General features: G+C 40.6%; 1 protein-coding gene across 1 annotated transcript; it reads left to right on the forward strand.

The window, feature by feature from the left end:
- The first annotated feature begins 10,272 nt into the window (after positions 1-10,272).
- On the forward strand, positions 10,273-10,897 carry LOC120854680 (ragulator complex protein LAMTOR2). Its single transcript, XM_040228901.1, has one exon. It carries the CDS (start codon positions 10,375-10,377, stop codon positions 10,750-10,752), a length of 378 nt encoding a protein of 125 aa, XP_040084835.1. The 5' UTR covers positions 10,273-10,374; the 3' UTR covers positions 10,753-10,897.
- The last annotated feature ends 9,496 nt before the right edge of the window (positions 10,898-20,393 follow it).

Genomic DNA, 20,393 nt, shown 5'->3' on the forward strand with positions numbered 1-20,393 from the left:
GACCTGGAGGAGTTCATCTGTCAGTATCCTATCTTTTTGCCTTTTCATACTGTTCATGGGGTTCTCAAGGCAGGAATGCTGAAGTGATTTGCCATTCCCTTCTCCAGTAGACCATGTTTTGTCAGAACTCTCCACCATGACCTGTCCATCTTGGGTAGCCCTACTCTGCATGGCTCATAGTTTCATTGAGTTAGACAAGGCTGTGGTCCATGTGATCAAATTGGTCAGTTTTCTGTGATTGTGATTTTCATTATGTCTGCCCGCTGATGGAGAAGGATAAGAGGTTGATAGAAGCTTCCTGATGGCAGAGCGTGACTGAGGGGGAGATGGTCTTGTTCTGATGGACGGGGCCATGCTCAGTAAATTGTGAATCCAATTTTCTGCTGATGGGCAGAAAGAAAGCATTCTGTTGATGCTCCCTCTCTGTTGTTTGACCTGAGGCCAAACTATGGTGGAGGTAATGGAGACAATGGGGACCTCCTTCAAAAGGTCCCATTCTTGCACTGCTGCACACAGTGTGCCCTACCCTGCAGTAGGCCACCACTGACCCACACCTCTGCCGAAGACTCCTGGACTCTCAGGGGCAAGTCTGGGTCAGTCTCATGTGGGGTCACTGCTCCTTTCTCCTGGATCCTGGTGCAAATAAGCTTTTGTTTGTGTCCTCCAAGAGTCACTTCCCCTGTCCTGTGTAAGTTCTGGCGGCTCTATGGTGGGGTTGATGATGACCTCCTCCAAGAGGCCTTATGGCATACCCAGGTCTACTGCACCCAGAGCCCCTGCCCCTGCAGCAGACCACCGCTGACCCATACCTCCACAGGAGACACTCAGACACAGTTCTGGCTCAGTCCCCATGGGGTTCTTTTAGTAACCCTATTACTAGATATTGGACCTCCTATACTTCTCCTTAATTTTCATCTTTTCTCTCCTACTATCTTTATGTTAGTCTTTTCTTCTTTTCTACTTCTTGGGAGAATACCTTAACTTTATCTTTTAGCCCTTATATTGAATTTCTCATTTCTAATGTCATATTTTTTAATATCTAAGTTCCTTTTGAGTTTATTGACTGTTCCTTTTATAGACAGCCCTGTTATTGTTTCATATCTTCTCTTATCTCTCCAAAGACAAGATAGTTCATTTTCTAAATTTTCTATTGACAGAGTTTGTTTCCTTCAAGTTGCTTTCTTCTGTTTGTTTTGGTCTGTAGCTGGCATTAATAGGCATTCCTCAAATATAGGTGATCACTGGCTGTCAAGTTTTAAGAACAGGGCACTGAAAAGAGGATGGGCTGCATGTGAAAGAGGATTCTCTGTTGAATTTACTACAGGATGATGTAACATAGGCCAACATACAGGACCCATGTCAGTACTTTTTCTGTTAGGCTGATTAGATTACCCAGAGGATTCTGCCAGCCTTTTGCCAGGAAAACATATGCCTGGCTAACAGTGTTCTTGGAACCAAGTGGAGGAAGAAGATTGAGGAAGTCTCAACACACAGTTTAATTATTTACACTTAATTCCCCAGTCTCCAATATAGTAGTCCTCTTCCTTTCCTGGTAATCTCAGTCTAGAGTACCCCTGTTAGTTCTTGGCATGGGAATGAGCCTTCAGTTTCGTACTGAATGAGGAAGAATCAGTCTCTTGCCTGCAAGAAATAGGAGTAGGGAATTAGGAATCTGATCTACCAGCTTCTTAAAAAGACTTTTCACCAAATCCCCTGTGTAATCACCACTCTCATTCGCACTTATTAAAGTATCTGTTACTCCAATTTTTTAGGGCTCTGTATTGTCAATTGGATTGGTTACCATTAAGTTTAAGATTCAACTTTCTTGACAGTCCTAATTCAGTTAGTACTTGTTTCTCTGCTTCCCAGTTTTTTTTTTTTTTAATTTTATTGCTGCTGTCTCCTATCCTATTCCCTTCGTCCTTATGCATTTATGTTTTGTTAAAAATCATTCTGTTGTTTTCTTAACTGGGCAAAAGAAGGAAGAGATTTGAATGTTTATGTTCAATCTGACATCTTTAACTGGACTGACCCAGATCCTAAGCCATTATCAATGAGTTACAGAAAAATTTGCAAGGTTTGTTCTAACTACTCTAGAAAGACAGATGCTAAACCCAGGAAACAAAAACACAGCCACCAAAGATCTATGTTAGATAAACAGAGTTGGACTCAATGCCCATCAGGACTTCCCATCTTTTGTTTGAATTCCATGCTCATTGGAAATCTTCTAATTATATAAAATTCAACATGTCTAAGGCAAAATTCATAATAATCTAACACCCAAACTAGGTTCTCTTACAGTGTTCATCATCTTAGTAAGTGGTACCTCATTCTTTCAGTTACTCATGTCAGAAACACAGGAGTCATTTTAACTCTTTTTTCCTCCTCAGCCCCCATGGTAACTATCAATGAGTCCTGCCTATTAAATATTTATAACATGAGTCCATTTCTTCCCATCTGTCCTGTGAAAACACCCATTCAAATCACCAGTACATCTCACTCACACTTCTCCTGTTGCCTCCTTACTGATCTCCCTGCAACATTTTCAGCCCCCTTACCTGTCCATTTCCCACACTGAAGTCATAGTCACCTTTGCAAAAGGCAGGTCAGATCTTGTTCTACACAATCTGCTTAGAATCTTCAGTGACTTCCCACTACTCTGTAGATAAGAACAGCAATCCTTAGCAAGGCCTGAGAGGGCCTGCAGAAACTGGCCTGTCTCTTCCGGCCTTATCTAATGGTACTCCTCTCCTTGCTGTCAGCACCCCAGCCACACTGCCTTTCTTTCTGATCCTCAATTCCCCCCCCATCCTCTCCCCACCACCCACCCTCACCACAGGCCCCTTCAAGCAAAGCAACTCCCTTCCACAGCTGCTTCAAACAGCCTAACTGCCCCCTTCACTTGGCTCCAGGCTCTTACTGACTGCTTTGGTCTTGGTTCTAGAGTTAACCTCCTCAGGGAAACTTGGTGAGGTCAGGCTTCTATTTAATATAGTCACACAGAAACATGCTTCATGTCTTTATAGTACTTATCTCACTTATTAATTACGTCCTCATTCTTTATTACTGCTTTATTAATATCTGCCTCTCCTGCCAGATTGTGAGCAAAGAGCATGTCTATTACTTTTCATCACTATTTTTTCAGAATGTGGCCGATTCTTTTAAGGATTGGTTTAAAAAAGAAAAAGTAATATGGATCTTGCTTGACACCTTCAAATTAAGAATTTCAAAGTGCTGAATATCATATGATATTTCCTTTAAAGATTCAAGGTCACCATTATAAAAACACATGATGCAATATAGTAAATTTCTTAGTTTTTTGAGGGTATAGGGGAATCAACCATGATGTTAAATAGCCTCAGATTGATTGTCCAGAAAAAAAAAGTGAGGCAATTTTGAAGCTGTCAAAAAAGAACTGAATTTTTTGATGCTTAGAAGACGAATGGATTGGTTCAATTACCATCTTCAAATATAAGAAGCATTTAATAACAATTATCATTATTATTGAATACTTTGCATATACCAGTAGTAGTCAAGAACTTTAAAAACATTATTTCATTTAATCCTCATAGCAGTTCTCTGAGGTAGCTAATTGTTAGCATTTTCATTTTTCCAATGAAGAAACTCAGGTAGTTTAAGGAAGAGGCAGAGAAGCTGTGGGCCCAAGACAACCTGACTCTAGAGTCTGTAGGTTTAATCCCTTTAATGAAAAATATGACAAGCAATTCCTTCAAGAGGCCAGAAATTTGACCAAGGAAGACATCTGAAATGAGGGAGAGCCTTCATCTGGACACAAGTAAGAACCATTTACAATATTAGCCATTTTTAAGAAATAAGTTTCATGTATATTCTGATTAACTTTGAAAACTAGAGTTGGCAGGAACATAGCCCAGCTCAGTTCACTTCAGTCACTCAGTCATGTCCAACTCTTTGTGACCCCATGGGCTGCAGCATGCCAGGCTTCCCTGTCCATCACCAACTCCTGGAGCTTACTCAGACTCATGTCCATCAAGCCGGTGATGCCATCAAACCAATATAGCCCAGAGGAGTCAGTTAATCATATATTCCTCATAACTTCCTATCAGGCTTGGACCTGATGATCTTTTGAGATCTTCTGATCTCTAGTTCTCCAATTCTGAAAGGTTGTTTAGTGCCAAATTATCTTTTGTCTTCAACCTTTTCACCAGTTGAAAGTTTGCCTAATGCAGTCAACTCGTTTATCATATTATCCCAGCTTAGCTTATCCAAGGCACATCTTCCTTTATTGAGTTTAACAGTCACTTTGCTTAATGACTTGCTGTGCTAACAACTTGGCATACGCTTCATCCACAGTCAGCACCTACTCAGTTTAATTACTTGCTTTGTTGATCTTATACTGTCTTTAGGGAAACACTTTGAAATCTAAATTTTAACCAACTCTGTACCACCCCACACACACCCCAAATGAGATCATAAATAATACCAAAAAGGAAGAAAAATGAGAAGAATTTAAAGAAATTGACATGATTGTCAGGAAGAATTTGATGAATTCAACATGAAAAAAAGACAATTTGACATTCAGAACAGCAAAGGTCTATAAGAATAGAGTTAGGAAGACTAAATCATTCTTTAAAGTAATCTTGAGGCTTGCTAAAAGTATGCTAAGGATACACTGCAGAAATAGGTTAGATTTTTAAACCCCAATAGAGCTCAACTCTATGGGGCAAATTTATGTCTTGTTAGCTGCTGTGTAGAGGAAAGCATGCCAGAGTCAAGTCCCCTCATCTCTTCCCTGGACTTTCCATGGAGCTGCCCTGATCCAGGAAAGCCTTTATTCTCCAGTCCTCATGCAAGAGGAATTCCATTCCATTGCCCTCACCACGTTCTTTGCTACAGGATTCAGACAAATGGCCCACACTTGCTTTGGGAGAATGCTTACCTTTGTTGTTCAGTCGCTCAGTCATGGCCAACTCTTTGTGACCTGATGGACTGCAGCATGCCAGGCTTTCCTGTCCTTCACCAGCTCCTGGAGTTTAATCAAACTCATGTCCATTGAGTTGGTGATGCCATCCAACCATCTCATCCTATGCTGCCCTCTTCTTTTCCCTTCAGTCTTTCCCAGCATCAGGGTCTTTTTCAGTGAGTCAACTCTTCACATCAGGTGGCCAAAGTATTGGAGCTTCAGCTTCAGCGTCAGTCCTTCCAATGGATATTCAGGATTGATTTTCTTTAGGATTGACTGGTTTGACCTCCTTGTAGTCCAGGGGACTCTCAAGAGTCTTCTCTAACACCAAAGTTCAAAAGCATCAATTCTTTGGCACTCAGCCTTCTTTATGGTACAGCTCTCACATCCATACATGTGAGATGGATGGAAACTTGTTTAAAGAACTTAAAACCTTAAAATCTGTGGTTCAGCTTCACCAAGTGCCATTTGTTTACCTGTCTTATCTTTGAGAAAGTCCTCTAGTCCTCTACTGAATCATTAGAAGAAGATGGGAAATAAAAGATGAATTGTATATCTCTTTGGACTCTTGGCAAGTTCTCTGTAGGACTATCTTTGGCTTAGTTAACTGGAAAACAAAAAACCACAATATGGAGTTTAATCTGGTTTGTGGAATTTGAGATCAAATGGTCAGGGTCACCTCTGTGCAGCAGCCAACCCGTAGCTTCTGTAATATTTTAATAAAAGAGAGCAATTGAAATAAATATATAGCCAGTTAGCAGTTTTGATTGTCTTCACAGGAAAGTGCCAGTGCCCCCAAATGACCAGAGATACACCTATAGCTGAAGATGATTGACATTATTATTCCCTAAATACACTAAAGCTCTAATTTATAAGGTTTATCATATTTGGAATTCTTAGTTTAATGTCTGTCTCATTCCCAAGTTCATTGCAGGCTTTGTCTGCCCAACTTTGAATGGCCTCCAGGGAACTGTGTGCTGCAATACCCAACTGCTCCTACTTTATACTCTAAGCCCTTCCCCAGATCATGATCTTTTATGAGGCCAAGGGGATTATAGCTGTCTTCACTGATGCAATATTTAGCAGAATGCTTGTCATAAATTGAAATGCTCAGTAAATAGGTGGGTGGATGATTAAGAAATAAATTAATGGCCTGGATGTGTTTTCTTACTTTCCTCAGGAACCTGGGAAGGTCACTTAATCTCAGTGTTCCCACATCTGGCGGTACTTCAGGATCACCTTGGGAGGTTTTTATAAAAACAGGGATCACTCTCCACCTCCAGGCATGCCAAGCAACAGTTTACATAACTCTTATGAGTGACTGTGATGTGCTGTTAAATTTGAGAAAGAAAGGGTCTAACTTCATTTTGCTCATTTCGGAAACAATTGCCCCTGTTGCCTCACAGGATGTCATTAACGTAAAATATCTTAAGTGCAACATATTCTAGCAAAGAAGGGGGCTATGTATGACTGTACAAGGTAGGACAGGAATAGAGGCTGACCAAATAGACGTGCCAGAGAAAACAAACACACAGTTTCATAACCCAAGTGGCACATAAACATGACTTGTCAAATTCTAAGATTTCAATAGAATCTGAAGTTTCCTGAACAAATCAGCTCCTCACCTGTTTGCCTATAAATCACCTATATTTCCCTTTGGCTAATCTTGGCAATAAAGCAACTGTTTTATATAAAAAGTATAAGAAGTTTATTGGAAAGAGTAGTTTGAGGAAAGATTTATTCATTCCTGGCTGTATTTATCTACTTGCTCAACTGATCATAATTGGTCATTTCTATCTCATGCAAGATGATACCTCAGGCTATTAAACCCCTAACATCACATCAAAACAATTGTTGCAGATACCATCAACACTCCACTAGATTCCCTGGATTCCCTTGTTGAATCTGTCCACTCCCCTACCCACCCCTACCCCCTGCCCTAACTTCTGCACAATTAACTTTAGCATAACTTCTGGACCTTCTACAGAGAACTGTCCTTGAGCTACAACAACCTCTTAGGCAGGATGCACTCGGAGCCAGAAACGGGGAATGGGATGGGAGGAAGTTGATGTTCTTCCCTGTCACCTCAGGGCAACAGGTAGTCAACTTCTGACTGATAGAGGAGGAGGAGTATGAAAGCCCAGATCACTTGACTTGAGACAGAATAAACTATGCAATGTCATTTACACACCTGAGTTCCTCTCCTTATTCTATGGCCTCCACTTCCTGACTGGTTTCTTATTTAAGAACTTCCTTGATAATCATTTGCATGTGAACCTTGATCTTAGCATCTTCCTCATAACTTCCTATCTTGCTCAGCTATAGGTATTTTAACTTAAAAATAACTTTCATTTGCATTTGTATGCTTACTCAGATGGAATGTGCCTTTATGTGTCATAAGAGTCAGTTGATTCCTTCTTTTGTGATCTCAAGTCCTTTGCCCATTTCATTAATTCAGATTAGATCCTTTTGTTTTTTGAGGTGTTTACATACAGACAAGTAAACAAACCTTAGTGTACAGTCCAATGAATTTTTACTTATGTACACACCCATGTAATCACCATCCAGATCGATATAGAACATTTTTGTTCTATATGTATGATATGTGTTGATTTATAATAGTATGTTTCAGGTGTACAACAACTCCCAAAGAAAGGCAATGCCAAAGAATGCTCAAACTACTGCATAACTGCACTCATTTCACACGCTAGTAAGGTAATGCTCAAAAATCTTCAAGCCAAGCTTCAACAGTACATGAACCATGAACTTCCAAATGCTCAAGATGGACTTAGTAAAGGCAGATGAACCAGAGATCAAATTGCCAACATCTGTTGGATCATCAAAAAAGCACAAGAGTTCCAGAAAAACATCTACTTCTGCTTTATTGACTATGCCAAAGCCTTTGACAGAGAAGGAATGGCAACCCACTCCAGTACTCTTGCCTGGAAAATCCCATGGACGGAGGAGCCTGGTAGGCTGCAGTCCAAGGGGTCGCTTGGAGTCGGACACGACTGAGTGACTTCACTTTCACTTTTCACTTTCATGCATTGGAGAAGGAAATGGCAACCCACTCCAGTGTTCTAGCCTGCAGAGTCCCAGGGATGGGGGAGCCTGGTGGGCTGCCGTCTGTGGGGTCACACAGAGTCGGACACTACTGAAGTGACTTAGCAGCAGCAGCAGCAGCAAAGCCTTTGACTGTGTGAATCACAACAAACTATGTAAAATTCTTAAAGAAATGGGAATACCAGACCACCTGACCTGCCTCTTGAGAAATCTGTATACAGGGCAGGAAGCAACAGTTAGAACTGGACATGAAATAACAGACTGGTTCCAAATCAGGAAAGGAGTACATCAAGGCTGTATATTGTCACCCTGCTTATTTAACTTAAATGCAGAGTACATCATGCAAAATGCTGGGCTGGATGAAGCACAAGCTGGAATCAAGATTGCTGGGAGAAATATCAATAACCTCAGATATGCAGATGACACCACCCTTATGGCAGAGAGTGAAGAGGAACTATAGGACCTCTTGATGAAATTGAAAGAGGAGAGTGAAAAAGTTAGCTTAAAACTCAACATTCAGAAAACTAAGATCATGATATCTGATCCCATCACTTCATGGCAAATAGATGGGGAAACAATAGAAACAGTGAGAAACTTTATTTTGGGGGGACTCCAGAATCACTGCAGATGGTGACTGCAGCCATGAAGTTAAAAGATACTTGCTCCTTGGAAGAAAAGCTATGACCAACCTAGACAGCATATTAAAAAGCAGAGACATTACTTTGCCAACAAAGGTCCGTCTAGTCATTGGACAGACTGATGTTGAAGCTGAAACTCCAATATTTTGGCCACCTGATGCAAAGAACTGACTCATTGGAAAAGATCCTGATGCTGGGAAAGACTGAAGGTGGGAGGAGAAGGGAATCACAGTGAATCACAATTTTTAAAGGTTATAATCCATTTATAGTTATTATAAAATATAGGCTATATTCCCTGTGCTCTACAATATATCCTTATAGCTTATTTAAACACAGTAGTTTGTGTCTCTTAAACCACTACCCATATCTTGTCTCTCCCCCCTTTCCTCTCTCCACTGATAACCACTATCTGTGAGTTTGTTTTGTTTTTAATATTTACTAGTTTTATTTTTTTAGATTCCATGTTATATGTTATAACATATTTGTCTTTCTCTGTATGATTTATTCCACTAAGCATAATACCCTCCAAGTCCATCCATATTGCTGTAAATGGCAAAATTTCCTTCTTTTTTATGTCTGAGTAGTATTTTATCACACATACACACCCCACATCTTCTTTATTGATTCATCTGTTGATAGAAACTTGGGTTTCTTCCATATCTTAGCTGTTTAAATAGTGCTGCTATGAACATTTGGGTGGATAAGGATATAGAATACTTTTAGCACCCAGAACTCCTTCATACCTCCTCCCAGTCAGTAGTCACCACTCCCAAATAGTCTAATCTCTGTCATCATAGATAAGTTTACCCTGTATTATACATCTTTCAAATGGAAACGTCCTGTATGTAATCTTATATCAGGCTTCTTTCATTCACCATTGTGTTTGGGAGATTCATTCATGTTGCATATATCATTTATTTCTTTTCATTGCTATGTTATTATTTTACTGTATGGATATACCACAATTCATTTACTCATCCTATTGTTGATAGAAATTTGGGTTGTTTGTAGTTTGGGACTATTACAAATAAAGCTGCTATAAACATTGTTTACATATCTTTTGGCAGATATAATCACACACGTATGGATTTATACACAGGACTGGAATTGCTGCATCACAGGATATATGATTGACTAGCTTTGGTGGGTGCTATAGCAAGCTTATTAACTCTTTGTTATATTTAGGTAAATTTCCCCCCTACTTGATTGTTTATCTTTTTAACTATGGTTAGCTTCTTTTTTCGGAGAAAGCAATGGCACCCCACTCCAGTACTCTTGCCTGGAAAATCCCATGGATGGAGGAGCCTGGTGGGCTGCAGTCCATGGGGTCGCTAAGAGTCGGACATGACTGAGCGACTTCACTTTCACTTTTCACTTTCATGCATTGGAGAAGGAAATGGCAACCCACTCCAGTGTTCTTGCCTGGAGAATCCCAGGGAGGGGGGAGCCTGGTGGGCTGCCATCTCTGGGGTCGCACAGAGTCGGACATGACTGAAGCGACTTAGCAGCAGCAGCAGCAGCAGCAGCAGCAGCTTTTTTTCCCCCCAAGTTTTATTGCAGAAAAATTCTCAAACATAAAATTCACCCCTTGTGAAAAAATCAGGCCTGGAAACTACAACTCCCAGGGCGTTCCAGAGCAGGGCAGCGGGACTACGGAAAGCGACTGGCGGAGGCCAGCAATAAGAAACTCTGGGTTCTGGGTGCAAAAACCCAGGGTTAGGAGCCTCAGGCATGCTGCGTCCCAAGGCTTTGACCCAGGTGCTAAGCCAGGCCAACACTGGAGGTGTTCAGAGCACCCTGCTGCTGAATAACGAAGGATCTCTGTTGGCCTACTCCGGCTATGGGGATACAGACGCCCGGGTCACCGCGGCCATCGCCAGTAACATCTGGGCGGCCTACGACCGGAACGGAAACCAAGCGTTTAATGAAGACAATCTCAAATTCATCCTCATGGACTGCATGGAGGGCCGTGTAGCCATCACGAGAGTGGCCAACCTTCTACTGTGCATGTATGCCAAGGAGACCGTTGGCTTCGGAATGCTCAAGGCCAAGGCCCAGGCCTTGGTGCAGTATTTGGAGGAGCCTCTCACCCAAGTAGCAGCATCATAATGGGCGTCGGTGGAGCCTGGGATTCAGAAGAGTGAGATGACCATGTGGTGGGCCACGGCTCCCCAGGGAAACCTTCCTGGACTGTTGCAGGGGGTTGGAGTCGGGGGACTTTGTTTCTTCCCAAGAATAAACTTCAACTGCCGTCTCAAAAAAAAAAAAAAAATTCACCCCTTGTAAGTGTAAAGTTGAAGAGTTTTAGCTAGGATTATTGCTGGGAAGGGCTTCCCTGGTGTCTCAGACGGTAAAGAATCCGCCTGCAATGCAAGAGACCTGTGTTCAGTCCCTGGGTTGGGAAGATCCCCTAGAGGAGGGTATAGCAACCCATTCCAGTATTCTTGCCTGGAGGATCCCCATGGACAGAGGAGCCTGGTAGACTACAGTCCATGGGGTTGCAAAGAGCTGGACATGACTGAGCGACTAAGCACATTGTTGTGTAACTACTGCTACAATGAAGATAGAGAACAGGTCAATCACCCTAATTATCTTTTATTTTAACATAGAACTATTTATAATTTTGATGCGATTATCTATGACTAATCTCCCATTGCTTCTCTATTTTTAAAATACTCTATCTGTTAATTTTTCCAGATGAACTCTAGAATTACTCTACAAAGTATCAAATACCACTGCCTTCTCATCTAGAAACACAAACATATAAGTACAGAGTTCTAGCTCTTGAGTTGGACAAGCCAGCATAGGAATCCCAGTCATTTACTTACTGGATAACATTAGACAAGCTCCTTGCCTCCCTGATAATCAGTTCCTGGGTGGCTCAATGGTAAAGAATCCACCTGCCAATGCAGGAGAAAACAGGAGATATGCATTCAATCCCTGGATCAGGAAGATTCGCTGGAGGAAGAAATGGCAACTCCAGTATTCTTGCCTGGAAAATCCCACAGACAGTGGAGGCTGACGGGTTACAGTCCATAGCGTTGCAAAAGAGTCTGATGTGATTTAGCAACTAAACAACAACAACTGATTATAATGATGGAACTTATGTCATGAGATTGATTTAAGAAGTGGTGAGAATAACTAATATAAAACAATTGCTTGCTATTTGCCAGGGACCATTCTGAGCGCCTTATTTGCAGTGACATTTAAATCTTAGTACATTTGTATGAGATACATATTGTACCTCTCCTGGTTTTTCAGGTGGAGAAACTGCAGCACAGAGAAGTTAAGGAAACTGAGTCAGGCTCAGGAATGTGCTGGCTACTGCAGTGTTTAGCAGTGCTTCATAGATAAGAAGGTGACACAGGGAAATAGAGCCTAGCACAAAGTACTAGAGAAATGTTAACTTTTATTATTATTATTCATCTTCTTTATACATTCAATAAAATTATATAATTGTCTTCATATAGGTCATGCACATTTCTTGTTAAAGCTACTTATAAATATTTTATACTCTTTCATACTGTTGTGCATAGGATATGTCTTTTCTCCCTTATGTTTTCTCATTGGTTATTTTGAAATGTGGTGAAAGATATTGACTTGTTTATACTGTGTAGCTAAAAGAACTTTAGCAGCACTTCAATACCATTTAAAATACCCTTTCAAAAAGTAATTTTAATTATGTATAGTGCTCTTTCAATAATAAATGAAGTTAGTAGATAGGAAATGAGAAGAAAATGAAGATTAGAAAAAACATTTTTGATTCTTTCTTCCTTGGTTAAAGAGAAAAAAGAGGAGAAAAGCTAGAAAGAAATAATTCACTCATCTGAGAATACTACATAAAAAGCCACAGCGCATTATCCCTCCCCCACAAAAAAAAACTTTATTCTTAAGTTCTTTTTTTTAATGTGATACTTTAAACCAATATTTACAATTTAAATTAACTAAGTGAATTTTTAAATGTCTTCTCACCACTTAGAGAATTCTGAGATGAGCATACTTTTCCTATCTGGATTTTTGTCTGTTTTATTCTTGATAATCTGATCATGGAAAAAAAAGAGGGGAATATTTCTTTTGAAAAACTCATTTTTCTTCAGTAGATAGCCAAATATTATCCTTATTTGCCAGGCAGGGGAATGGGTGGGGTGGGAAAAAAGTTTCTCTTAGGTAAGACATTCAAAGGTTTTGACCTTTGTATAGTAACTGTATATAAAAGTGACTGTGTCAGCTCTTCTGCGGAACTTGTAGTGCCTGTGAAGTTATGTCTGTGTCAAGGTAACATAATAACTGATCTACTATCAGGCAGGAGGCCAATGGGGAAAGGTGACAGTCAAAGAACAAGTGGAATAACTCCAGGAGGCTTAATCAAAGGACTGTTTACAAAAGGTGTAGGCAGGTAAAAACTCTAAATGGTGCAGTATGCTAGGACCAGTAATACTGAAACTTATCACCCCAGACCAGAAGGCAAAGGGTGAAGGAATAGTGATGGGAACTTGGAAAGTCTATCGATAAGGCCATGTTACAAAAATTCCAAAAGCACAATCATATACAAATCCAATACCAAACCTAATATGTATGCCCTCAAAGAAGGCCCATTTGTGGCACTAGAAAAATGGTATTTCCCTACAGCCACTCATTACATATTTCTTGAAATTGATTTTATTAAACATAAGAAAATTAGGTGACATATTCATCAAAACTTCGTTTCTAAATGACAAAGACCTATGTCAAGCTGACTTAAAGAAAGAGAATTTGTTTGACCGCAGTCAGGAAATTCAGGAGTGCAAGTGGCTTTGTATGTAGCAGGATCCAGGAACTCAAGCAGTTGTGACTCGCTCAGGATGAACAAGCATGAGAAGACCTCTGGCATTCTCGTTCTATTCATTCATTTCTCCTGAGAATAGGAGGAGTGATCGGGGTCTGAAGGTGCACTGATGTAGTAGGGGCAAGTAGGGGCCAAAATTTAGCGGAAACTCAGGTCACCACATCATGGGCCATGGCCCTTGAGAGTTATTCAGCTGAGGAACTGGGGAAAGGATCTCGCATGTGGACATGGTTCTGCTCTCCCAGTACCCTTCATTTTCTCTGATCAGAGAGTCCGTCTTCCAGTCTGCCCTCCTACCTCATGCAACTTGCAATGGAGGACAAAGTCTAAAGATCTCAGCCTTGCCAGTGACTGGTTGTAAATCAGATCAACTAAGGAGCAGATTGTTAGAAGATTCTTTTGGGCAGCAATCCAAAGCCATGACCTCAGTCAGCTTCTCAGTAACAAAATGATTTCATCTCCATTTACCTAACCTCTGCATCTATCTCTCAATTTATCCTGAATTTAGGCAAAGAGGGGCATTATATTTTGGACCCCTAAAAACTCCATCAATACCATTACCAAGATTCTGTCTACTCTTTCCATCTCTCAACAGTGCTTTCCTCTCTATGCTTGAGTCTCAGGCAGATTTTCCTCATTTGGAGTAATGATAGCCTCAGAAAGTTCAAGGTTTCAGTAATCTTGCAATTCATAATTTCCAGGAAAAGAAAGTACTTCTTTTATGATAACTCGAGCAAATATCGTGGGAAATTTTTTTCATTGGTTCACCTTGGGTCATGTGTCTTTTCCCTGGACAGGAATAGAGCACCATGATTGGCTACACCTGGGTAACTTGACTACTCCAGTGGCTAGAGTATAGGCCAGCCTAGCCTGAATCACATGCGATAAAGACCTTGCTGGGCTTTGAAAATTGTTTTTCTTATTTCTTACTATTACTGGTTGTCAATCTTGGCTCTGCACTGGAATCACCTGGGGAGCAAACCATTCCAGACCAATTAAATTTCAGGAATGGGACCCTGGCATCAGGCGCTTTTACAGCTTCCAAGGTGTGCTGACGTGAGCCAAAGTTGACAAACATATCCTATGTAGAACATCATGTCTAAGACTGGGTCCCATTAAAATGCATTGATCTTTTTCTTGTTTAACTTGTTATAAAGTAGAAAATCTGAGAGTAGAGGGGGATTCTGGGAAGATGGAAGTAGTAGCAACATGGGTTTTTAATCTTTCTGTATTTCTGCATAAAAACAAATGACTAAAATACAACAATACCCAAAACCCATGAACAATATATGCTATTGCACTGTGTGCAAGGTGTGTACATAGCCCATGAAGTAAAAGCAGGTGACAGTAAACCACAGACAATGTCTGTGCAGATGGATGCAGAGGAGCAACTGGGGGTCTGGAGAATCTTAGACAAGGAGATCCACAAAGTAGTAGATTTGAGGACAGCAGCTCCCTTCCTGGACAGGGCGCCACCCAGAGGAGAAAATGCTGGAAGTGAGATCAAATTGAGTAAAATCAGTCAGTCAGTTCAGTCGCTCAGTCATGTCTGGTTCTTTGCAACCCCATGGACTGCAGCACGCAAGGCTTCCCTGTCCATCACCAACTCTCAGAGCTTGCTCAACTCATGGCCATTGAGTCAGTGATGTCATCCAACCATCTCATCCTCTGTCATCCCCTTCTCCTCCTGCCCTCAATCTTTCCCAGCATCAGGGTCATTTCCAATGAGTCAGTTCTTCACATCAGGTGGTCAAAGTATTGGAGTTTCAGCTTCAGTATCAGTCCTTCCAATGAACATTCAGGACTGATTTCCTTTAGGATTGACTGGTTGGATCTCCTTGCAGTCCAACAGATTCTCAAGAGTCTTCTCCAACACCACAGGTCAAAAGCATCAATTCTTTGGCACTCAGCCTTCTTCACAGTCCAACTCTCACATCCATACATGACTACTGAAAAAACCATAGCTTTGAATATATTGACCTTTGTTGGCAAAGTCTGCTTTTTACTATGCTGTCTAGGTTGATCATAGCTTTTCTTCCAAGGAGCAAGCATCTTTTAATTTCATTGCTGCAGTCACCACCTGCAGTGATTTTGGAGCCCCCCAAAATAAAGTCTCTCACAGTTTCCATTGTTTCCCCATCTATTTGACATGAAGTGATGGGACCTGATGCCACGATCTTTGTTTTTTGAATGTTGAGTTTTAAGCCAACTTTTTAACTTTCTTCTTTCACTTTCATCAAGAGGCTCAAATTAAGTAGAATAGGGTCAGTTTAAAAAATGAAGGGAAAAGAAGTTGCCACCAAAGTGGTGGAGAGTTGGGAATTTTCACAAGGTAGTTAACTCCAAAACATGGAAGGTAAAACACTAAACTTCATAAAAGGTTTATCTTTAGCAGTAAAATATCTAAGTTTTTTACTTCAACTTCATATGCTTCTTGTTATTTAACACTTTATTCCAGTGAGCATGTATTTGTATGTGTAATCTATACACATATGTATATATACATAAGGACTTCCCCAATAGCTCAGCAGGTAAAGAATCCTCTTGTAATGCAGGGGACACAGGAGATGTTGATTTGATCCCTGAGTGGAGAAGATCCCCTGGAGGAGGAAATGGCAACCCACTCCAGTATTCTTGACTGAAAAATCCATGGACAGAGAAGCTTGGAAGGCTGTAGTCCAAAGAGCTGCAAAGATCTGGACACGACTGAGTGACTAAGCATGCATATATACATGGGGCTTCCCTGGTAGCTCAGAGGTTAAAACGTCTGCCTGCAATGCGGGAGACCTGGGTTCGATCATACATATATATAAATTATCATTTAACTTAACTATGATATATATATATATATGGGATTCCCTGGTGTCTCAGATGGTAAAGTGTCTGCCTGCAATGTGGGAGATCTGGGTTCGATCCCTGGGTCAGAAAGATCTCCTGGAGAAGGAAATGGTATATAATATGTATATATATATATATACACTTAATATTGAAAAGCAGTACACTAAAATACAGATACCTGAACTAGCCTATATATCCCAAGGGCAGTTTAAGTAGAAGCCACTTGGAGATCACCAAAATGAAACCCTGTCTATCTTGGGAACCCAAACCAGGTAATCAAGGAGGAAAGTGGGACCTTCCAAGAAAGCCTATGAAACAAGCCACTAGTGCCATACCTTTTTCTGCAGGCTTGGAATTGTTTAGTCATTATGAAGGCAGTAAATAATGACTATTTGAAAGAATGAGTCTAAAATATGAATGAATGTAAAGTGTAAAAAAACTTTAAAATCAGTTTTTTTTTAATGAAACTTAAAAATCAAGCAAGCATTTCAGAACGAAAAAACTAGAAGGAAGAGTATTTAGAACCTTGAATTGGAGAGTACTGTAATGTTTGACTAAACTCAGTTTCAAAAATTAGAATTCCCTGAAAAAGAAACTCTAAAATTAGGTCTCAGTCTTTCCTCCCTGTGACAAACATACAAGAGATTTCATGAGCATACATAGCTTCTCACTATTTTCCACACATTAGCCATGATTCTAGCCTCATCCCTGCCTCAAAGCAACATATTAGAATGCAAGTGAGACATTCTTAGGTCCTTTTAAATAAAAAACTAGAAAATCTTGGAAACCTTCAGTACAACTATTGTCAGTAACCATGTAGTGGTTAGGACTTCAACACTGAACCTCTTCAAATGAAAAGAAAGTGAAAGTGAAGTCACTCAGTCATGTCTGACTCTTTGTGACCCCGTGGACTGTAGCCTACCAAGCTTTTCCAGGCAAGAATACTGGAGTGGGTTGCCATTTCCTTCAAATGAAGGAGGGTTTTAAAACCAAAGGGTGGGTGGAGACCTGTGCAGACAGCTCATCTTACACCCCCAGCGTCAGCAGTGGGCAGGCTTGTGGGGTTCTGGGCTGAGCCTACATCTGTGGGTCCAGGAGCAGCTCTTCCAATCAGAGAGTGAAGGTGTGTGGGCCTGCAAATGCACCGGCTGATTGCAGAAAGGCCCTGAATTCATTGTAACACTTGTGTTCTGAGTTTTCCATGCCCTGGGAACTTGGTAAACAAGCCTCCCTCAACTTGAGTCCCTGGAGTCAGCAGTGTACAGCAACCAGCTGGTTTCCTCTTCATGCTTGCAAATGACTCGGTTTGCATGATTTCTCACCAAGGTGACTGAAGCAACTGGTGGGCATAGCATTTGTGTAGACAAAGACTGAGGACCTGTTTTGCGTGCAGTTTCGGTTATGATCTTTCCAGTTATTTTTGTCTACGAGCTGTTGGCCCTGAGAATTATTTACATTTTAATTACAATTGTTCAACCCCCTCTAGGAGAAGAGTCAAGCAGCTTATTTACTTCCTACAGGCAGGCTTCTGAGGAAACAGCTTAGCCAGGCTTGCCGAGCCATTCAACCAAAATAAAGAAACTTGCAGAAGAGCAGTACCACATCCTCATCCATCAGCTTTGCTTCTGCTCTGCTGGGGCTCCACATGGGGATCAAAACTGAAATGAGCCTCTCAGTGTAGCAATCAAAATACTACTTTATTTCCCCCCTCCCTTTTCTTTTAATGAAGCAAACTAACAGATTCTATTTGCATATATGTAGAGCACTCATTTATTGAGCTTCGAAAGGGAGAGAGTTGTTATCTGTGTATCTTTTTTAGATAAGCTTATCCCTTTAATCATTTTTCCTTGTTTACAAAGGAAACCTTTTCCTTGTTTACAAAGAAATATTTTTTAAATGTTAATCAGCCTTAATCCCCTTCTAAAACAGAATACAGTAAACAGAAAGCAAACTTCCATTGATGATATGTGGCCTTCATTATGGATTAGTCATTGAGATGCACTCTGATACCCACAAAGGTTATGGAGGTGGGTGGACTTGTTTGTTCCAACATTAAATAAGCCCCTACTGTTTCAGCCTCAGTTCTTGTTTCTTCCTTTACCTCTCTTTCCTCTCTCTCTGACTGCCTGTCTCTAACAGTTTTTCTTTCTGAACATGCTGTTGTTTCTAATCTGCCATGAACTGGGAAATTGGATAAGCCTGTTTCCTAGAACTAAATGCCTGACATAATGCTCTATAAACAGAGTGCACAAACTTTGGTGTGTACTTGGCTACTAGTTAGGGTGTTTTGGCTGCAAATAATTGAAAACCTTGACTCATCATGGCTCAAACAGCAAGGCTGTTTATTGTTTCATAGAACTAAGACAGCCCAAGGAAGATGGAGTCCAGGCATGATACTTCAGGCTGTTTTACTCCTGGGTGATTCTTCTAGCTCTGCCTTTGTCCATGCCTGGCTTTATCCTCCCGTTGGAGGCAATACGGTCACAGTGGTTCCAGAGGCACATCTGGACCCAGCAGTGTTCCAGAAGGAAAGAGAACATCTCCTCCTGTGTCTCTCTTTTAGGAGAAGGAAACCTTTTCCTGAACTCCCCCGCCCCTCCACTCCAGGTGATTTCTCTTTCCTAAACCAACCACTAACGAAGGGGGTAGAATCCTCAGGATTGATTTGGGCTAATTAGCATCTACCCTGGGCCAAACTGGAATTCCCTTAGGAAAAAGAAGAGGGAAAAGTAGACTTTGGGAAAGGAACCAACAGTGTATGCTAGGAACTGAAATGATTTGCTTATGATTTTTTAAAACAGTTTTTTTAGATTTGCAACTGTGTCTATAATTAGTTCAAATTTGGAGCAGATAATTTTCAGAAAAGGGAGGAATTATGTATTGGGAGATTAGGATTGACATATACACCACCATATGTAAAGCAGATAGCTAGTGGAACCTGCTGTAAAGCATAGGAAGCTCAGCTCGGTGCTCCGGGATGACCTAGATGGGTGGGATCAAAGAGGGTAGAGGGAGGTCCAAAAGGGAAGGAATATATGTATATATACGGCTGATTCACTTCATTGTACAGCAGGAACTAATACAATATTTATAAAGCATTTATAATTTAATTTAAAAAATTTAAAATGGTAACCAGAGATATTTAGCAGAAAACTAATATTGGGGCTATGTGTACCCATAAATGGAAACAGTTTGGGGGTTGCTTCTCTGTCCATATTATAGCACTTGGATTAACCTAGAAAAAAAGACTACACAGTTTACCACAAGGAAATGTTTGGAGGACAGACCTGTTGGACAGGGGTTATAGAGGTGATTGCTTTTCATGAAGGTCAGATACCCTTCAAATGACTACTTATAAATACACCAAATGACAGGAAGATCCAATAAACGAATATTTTCTTCTTGGGGCACATTAGGAAAAAGAGATTAAGACCTAGACCACTCTTTAGGGTATAGGCGGCCATGGGTAAACTAGGCAAATTCATGTATATCTTTTGTTTCTTTCTTGAAGCTCTGCAAAGCTTCTTCATGGGAGCTCACATGAGCATTTCTTCAATTAACATAGGAGTATAGATGTAAGACATTTCTTTTAGATCAACTAGTGAATCTCTCCCATTTAATAGAGTTCAACTTTCCATGAAGGCATCATCTTTTCTTCACAGTGGTCTGGAGCTCCCCTCTACATCTCCAAGTGTGACTTGATGTTCTTTCTCATTGCTCTTTTAGCACTCTTTGCACACTTTCAATATCACACTTGCCATACTGAATTATAATCTTTGATTTTTTGCTTGTCTTTTCCCCTAAATTCCAAGTATCTTGACAAGGGAATCAGGTTCTACTGATTTTTCTTTCCACAGGGTCATGGTGCTTAATGATTATCTGTCAGAAGGATGGATGAATAGATGGATGGGGAAACTAAGGAGCAAAGTCATCAATGATTTATCACAGTGCTCTCAGGAAGTTAGCTGCATAGTTAGGTGGAAAACCATAGATTTTAGGGCTGTTTTCCAATCTACAGATTTGCTTGGTCTATGCAGACTTTTTTTTAATTTTTAATTATTTTGATCACATTGTTTGGCATATGGTA

This window comes from Oryx dammah, unplaced genomic scaffold (assembly GCF_014754425.2).
Source record: "Oryx dammah isolate SB20612 unplaced genomic scaffold, SCBI_Odam_1.1 HiC_scaffold_27, whole genome shotgun sequence".
In the NCBI taxonomy this organism is placed as follows: Eukaryota; Metazoa; Chordata; class Mammalia; order Artiodactyla; family Bovidae; genus Oryx; species Oryx dammah.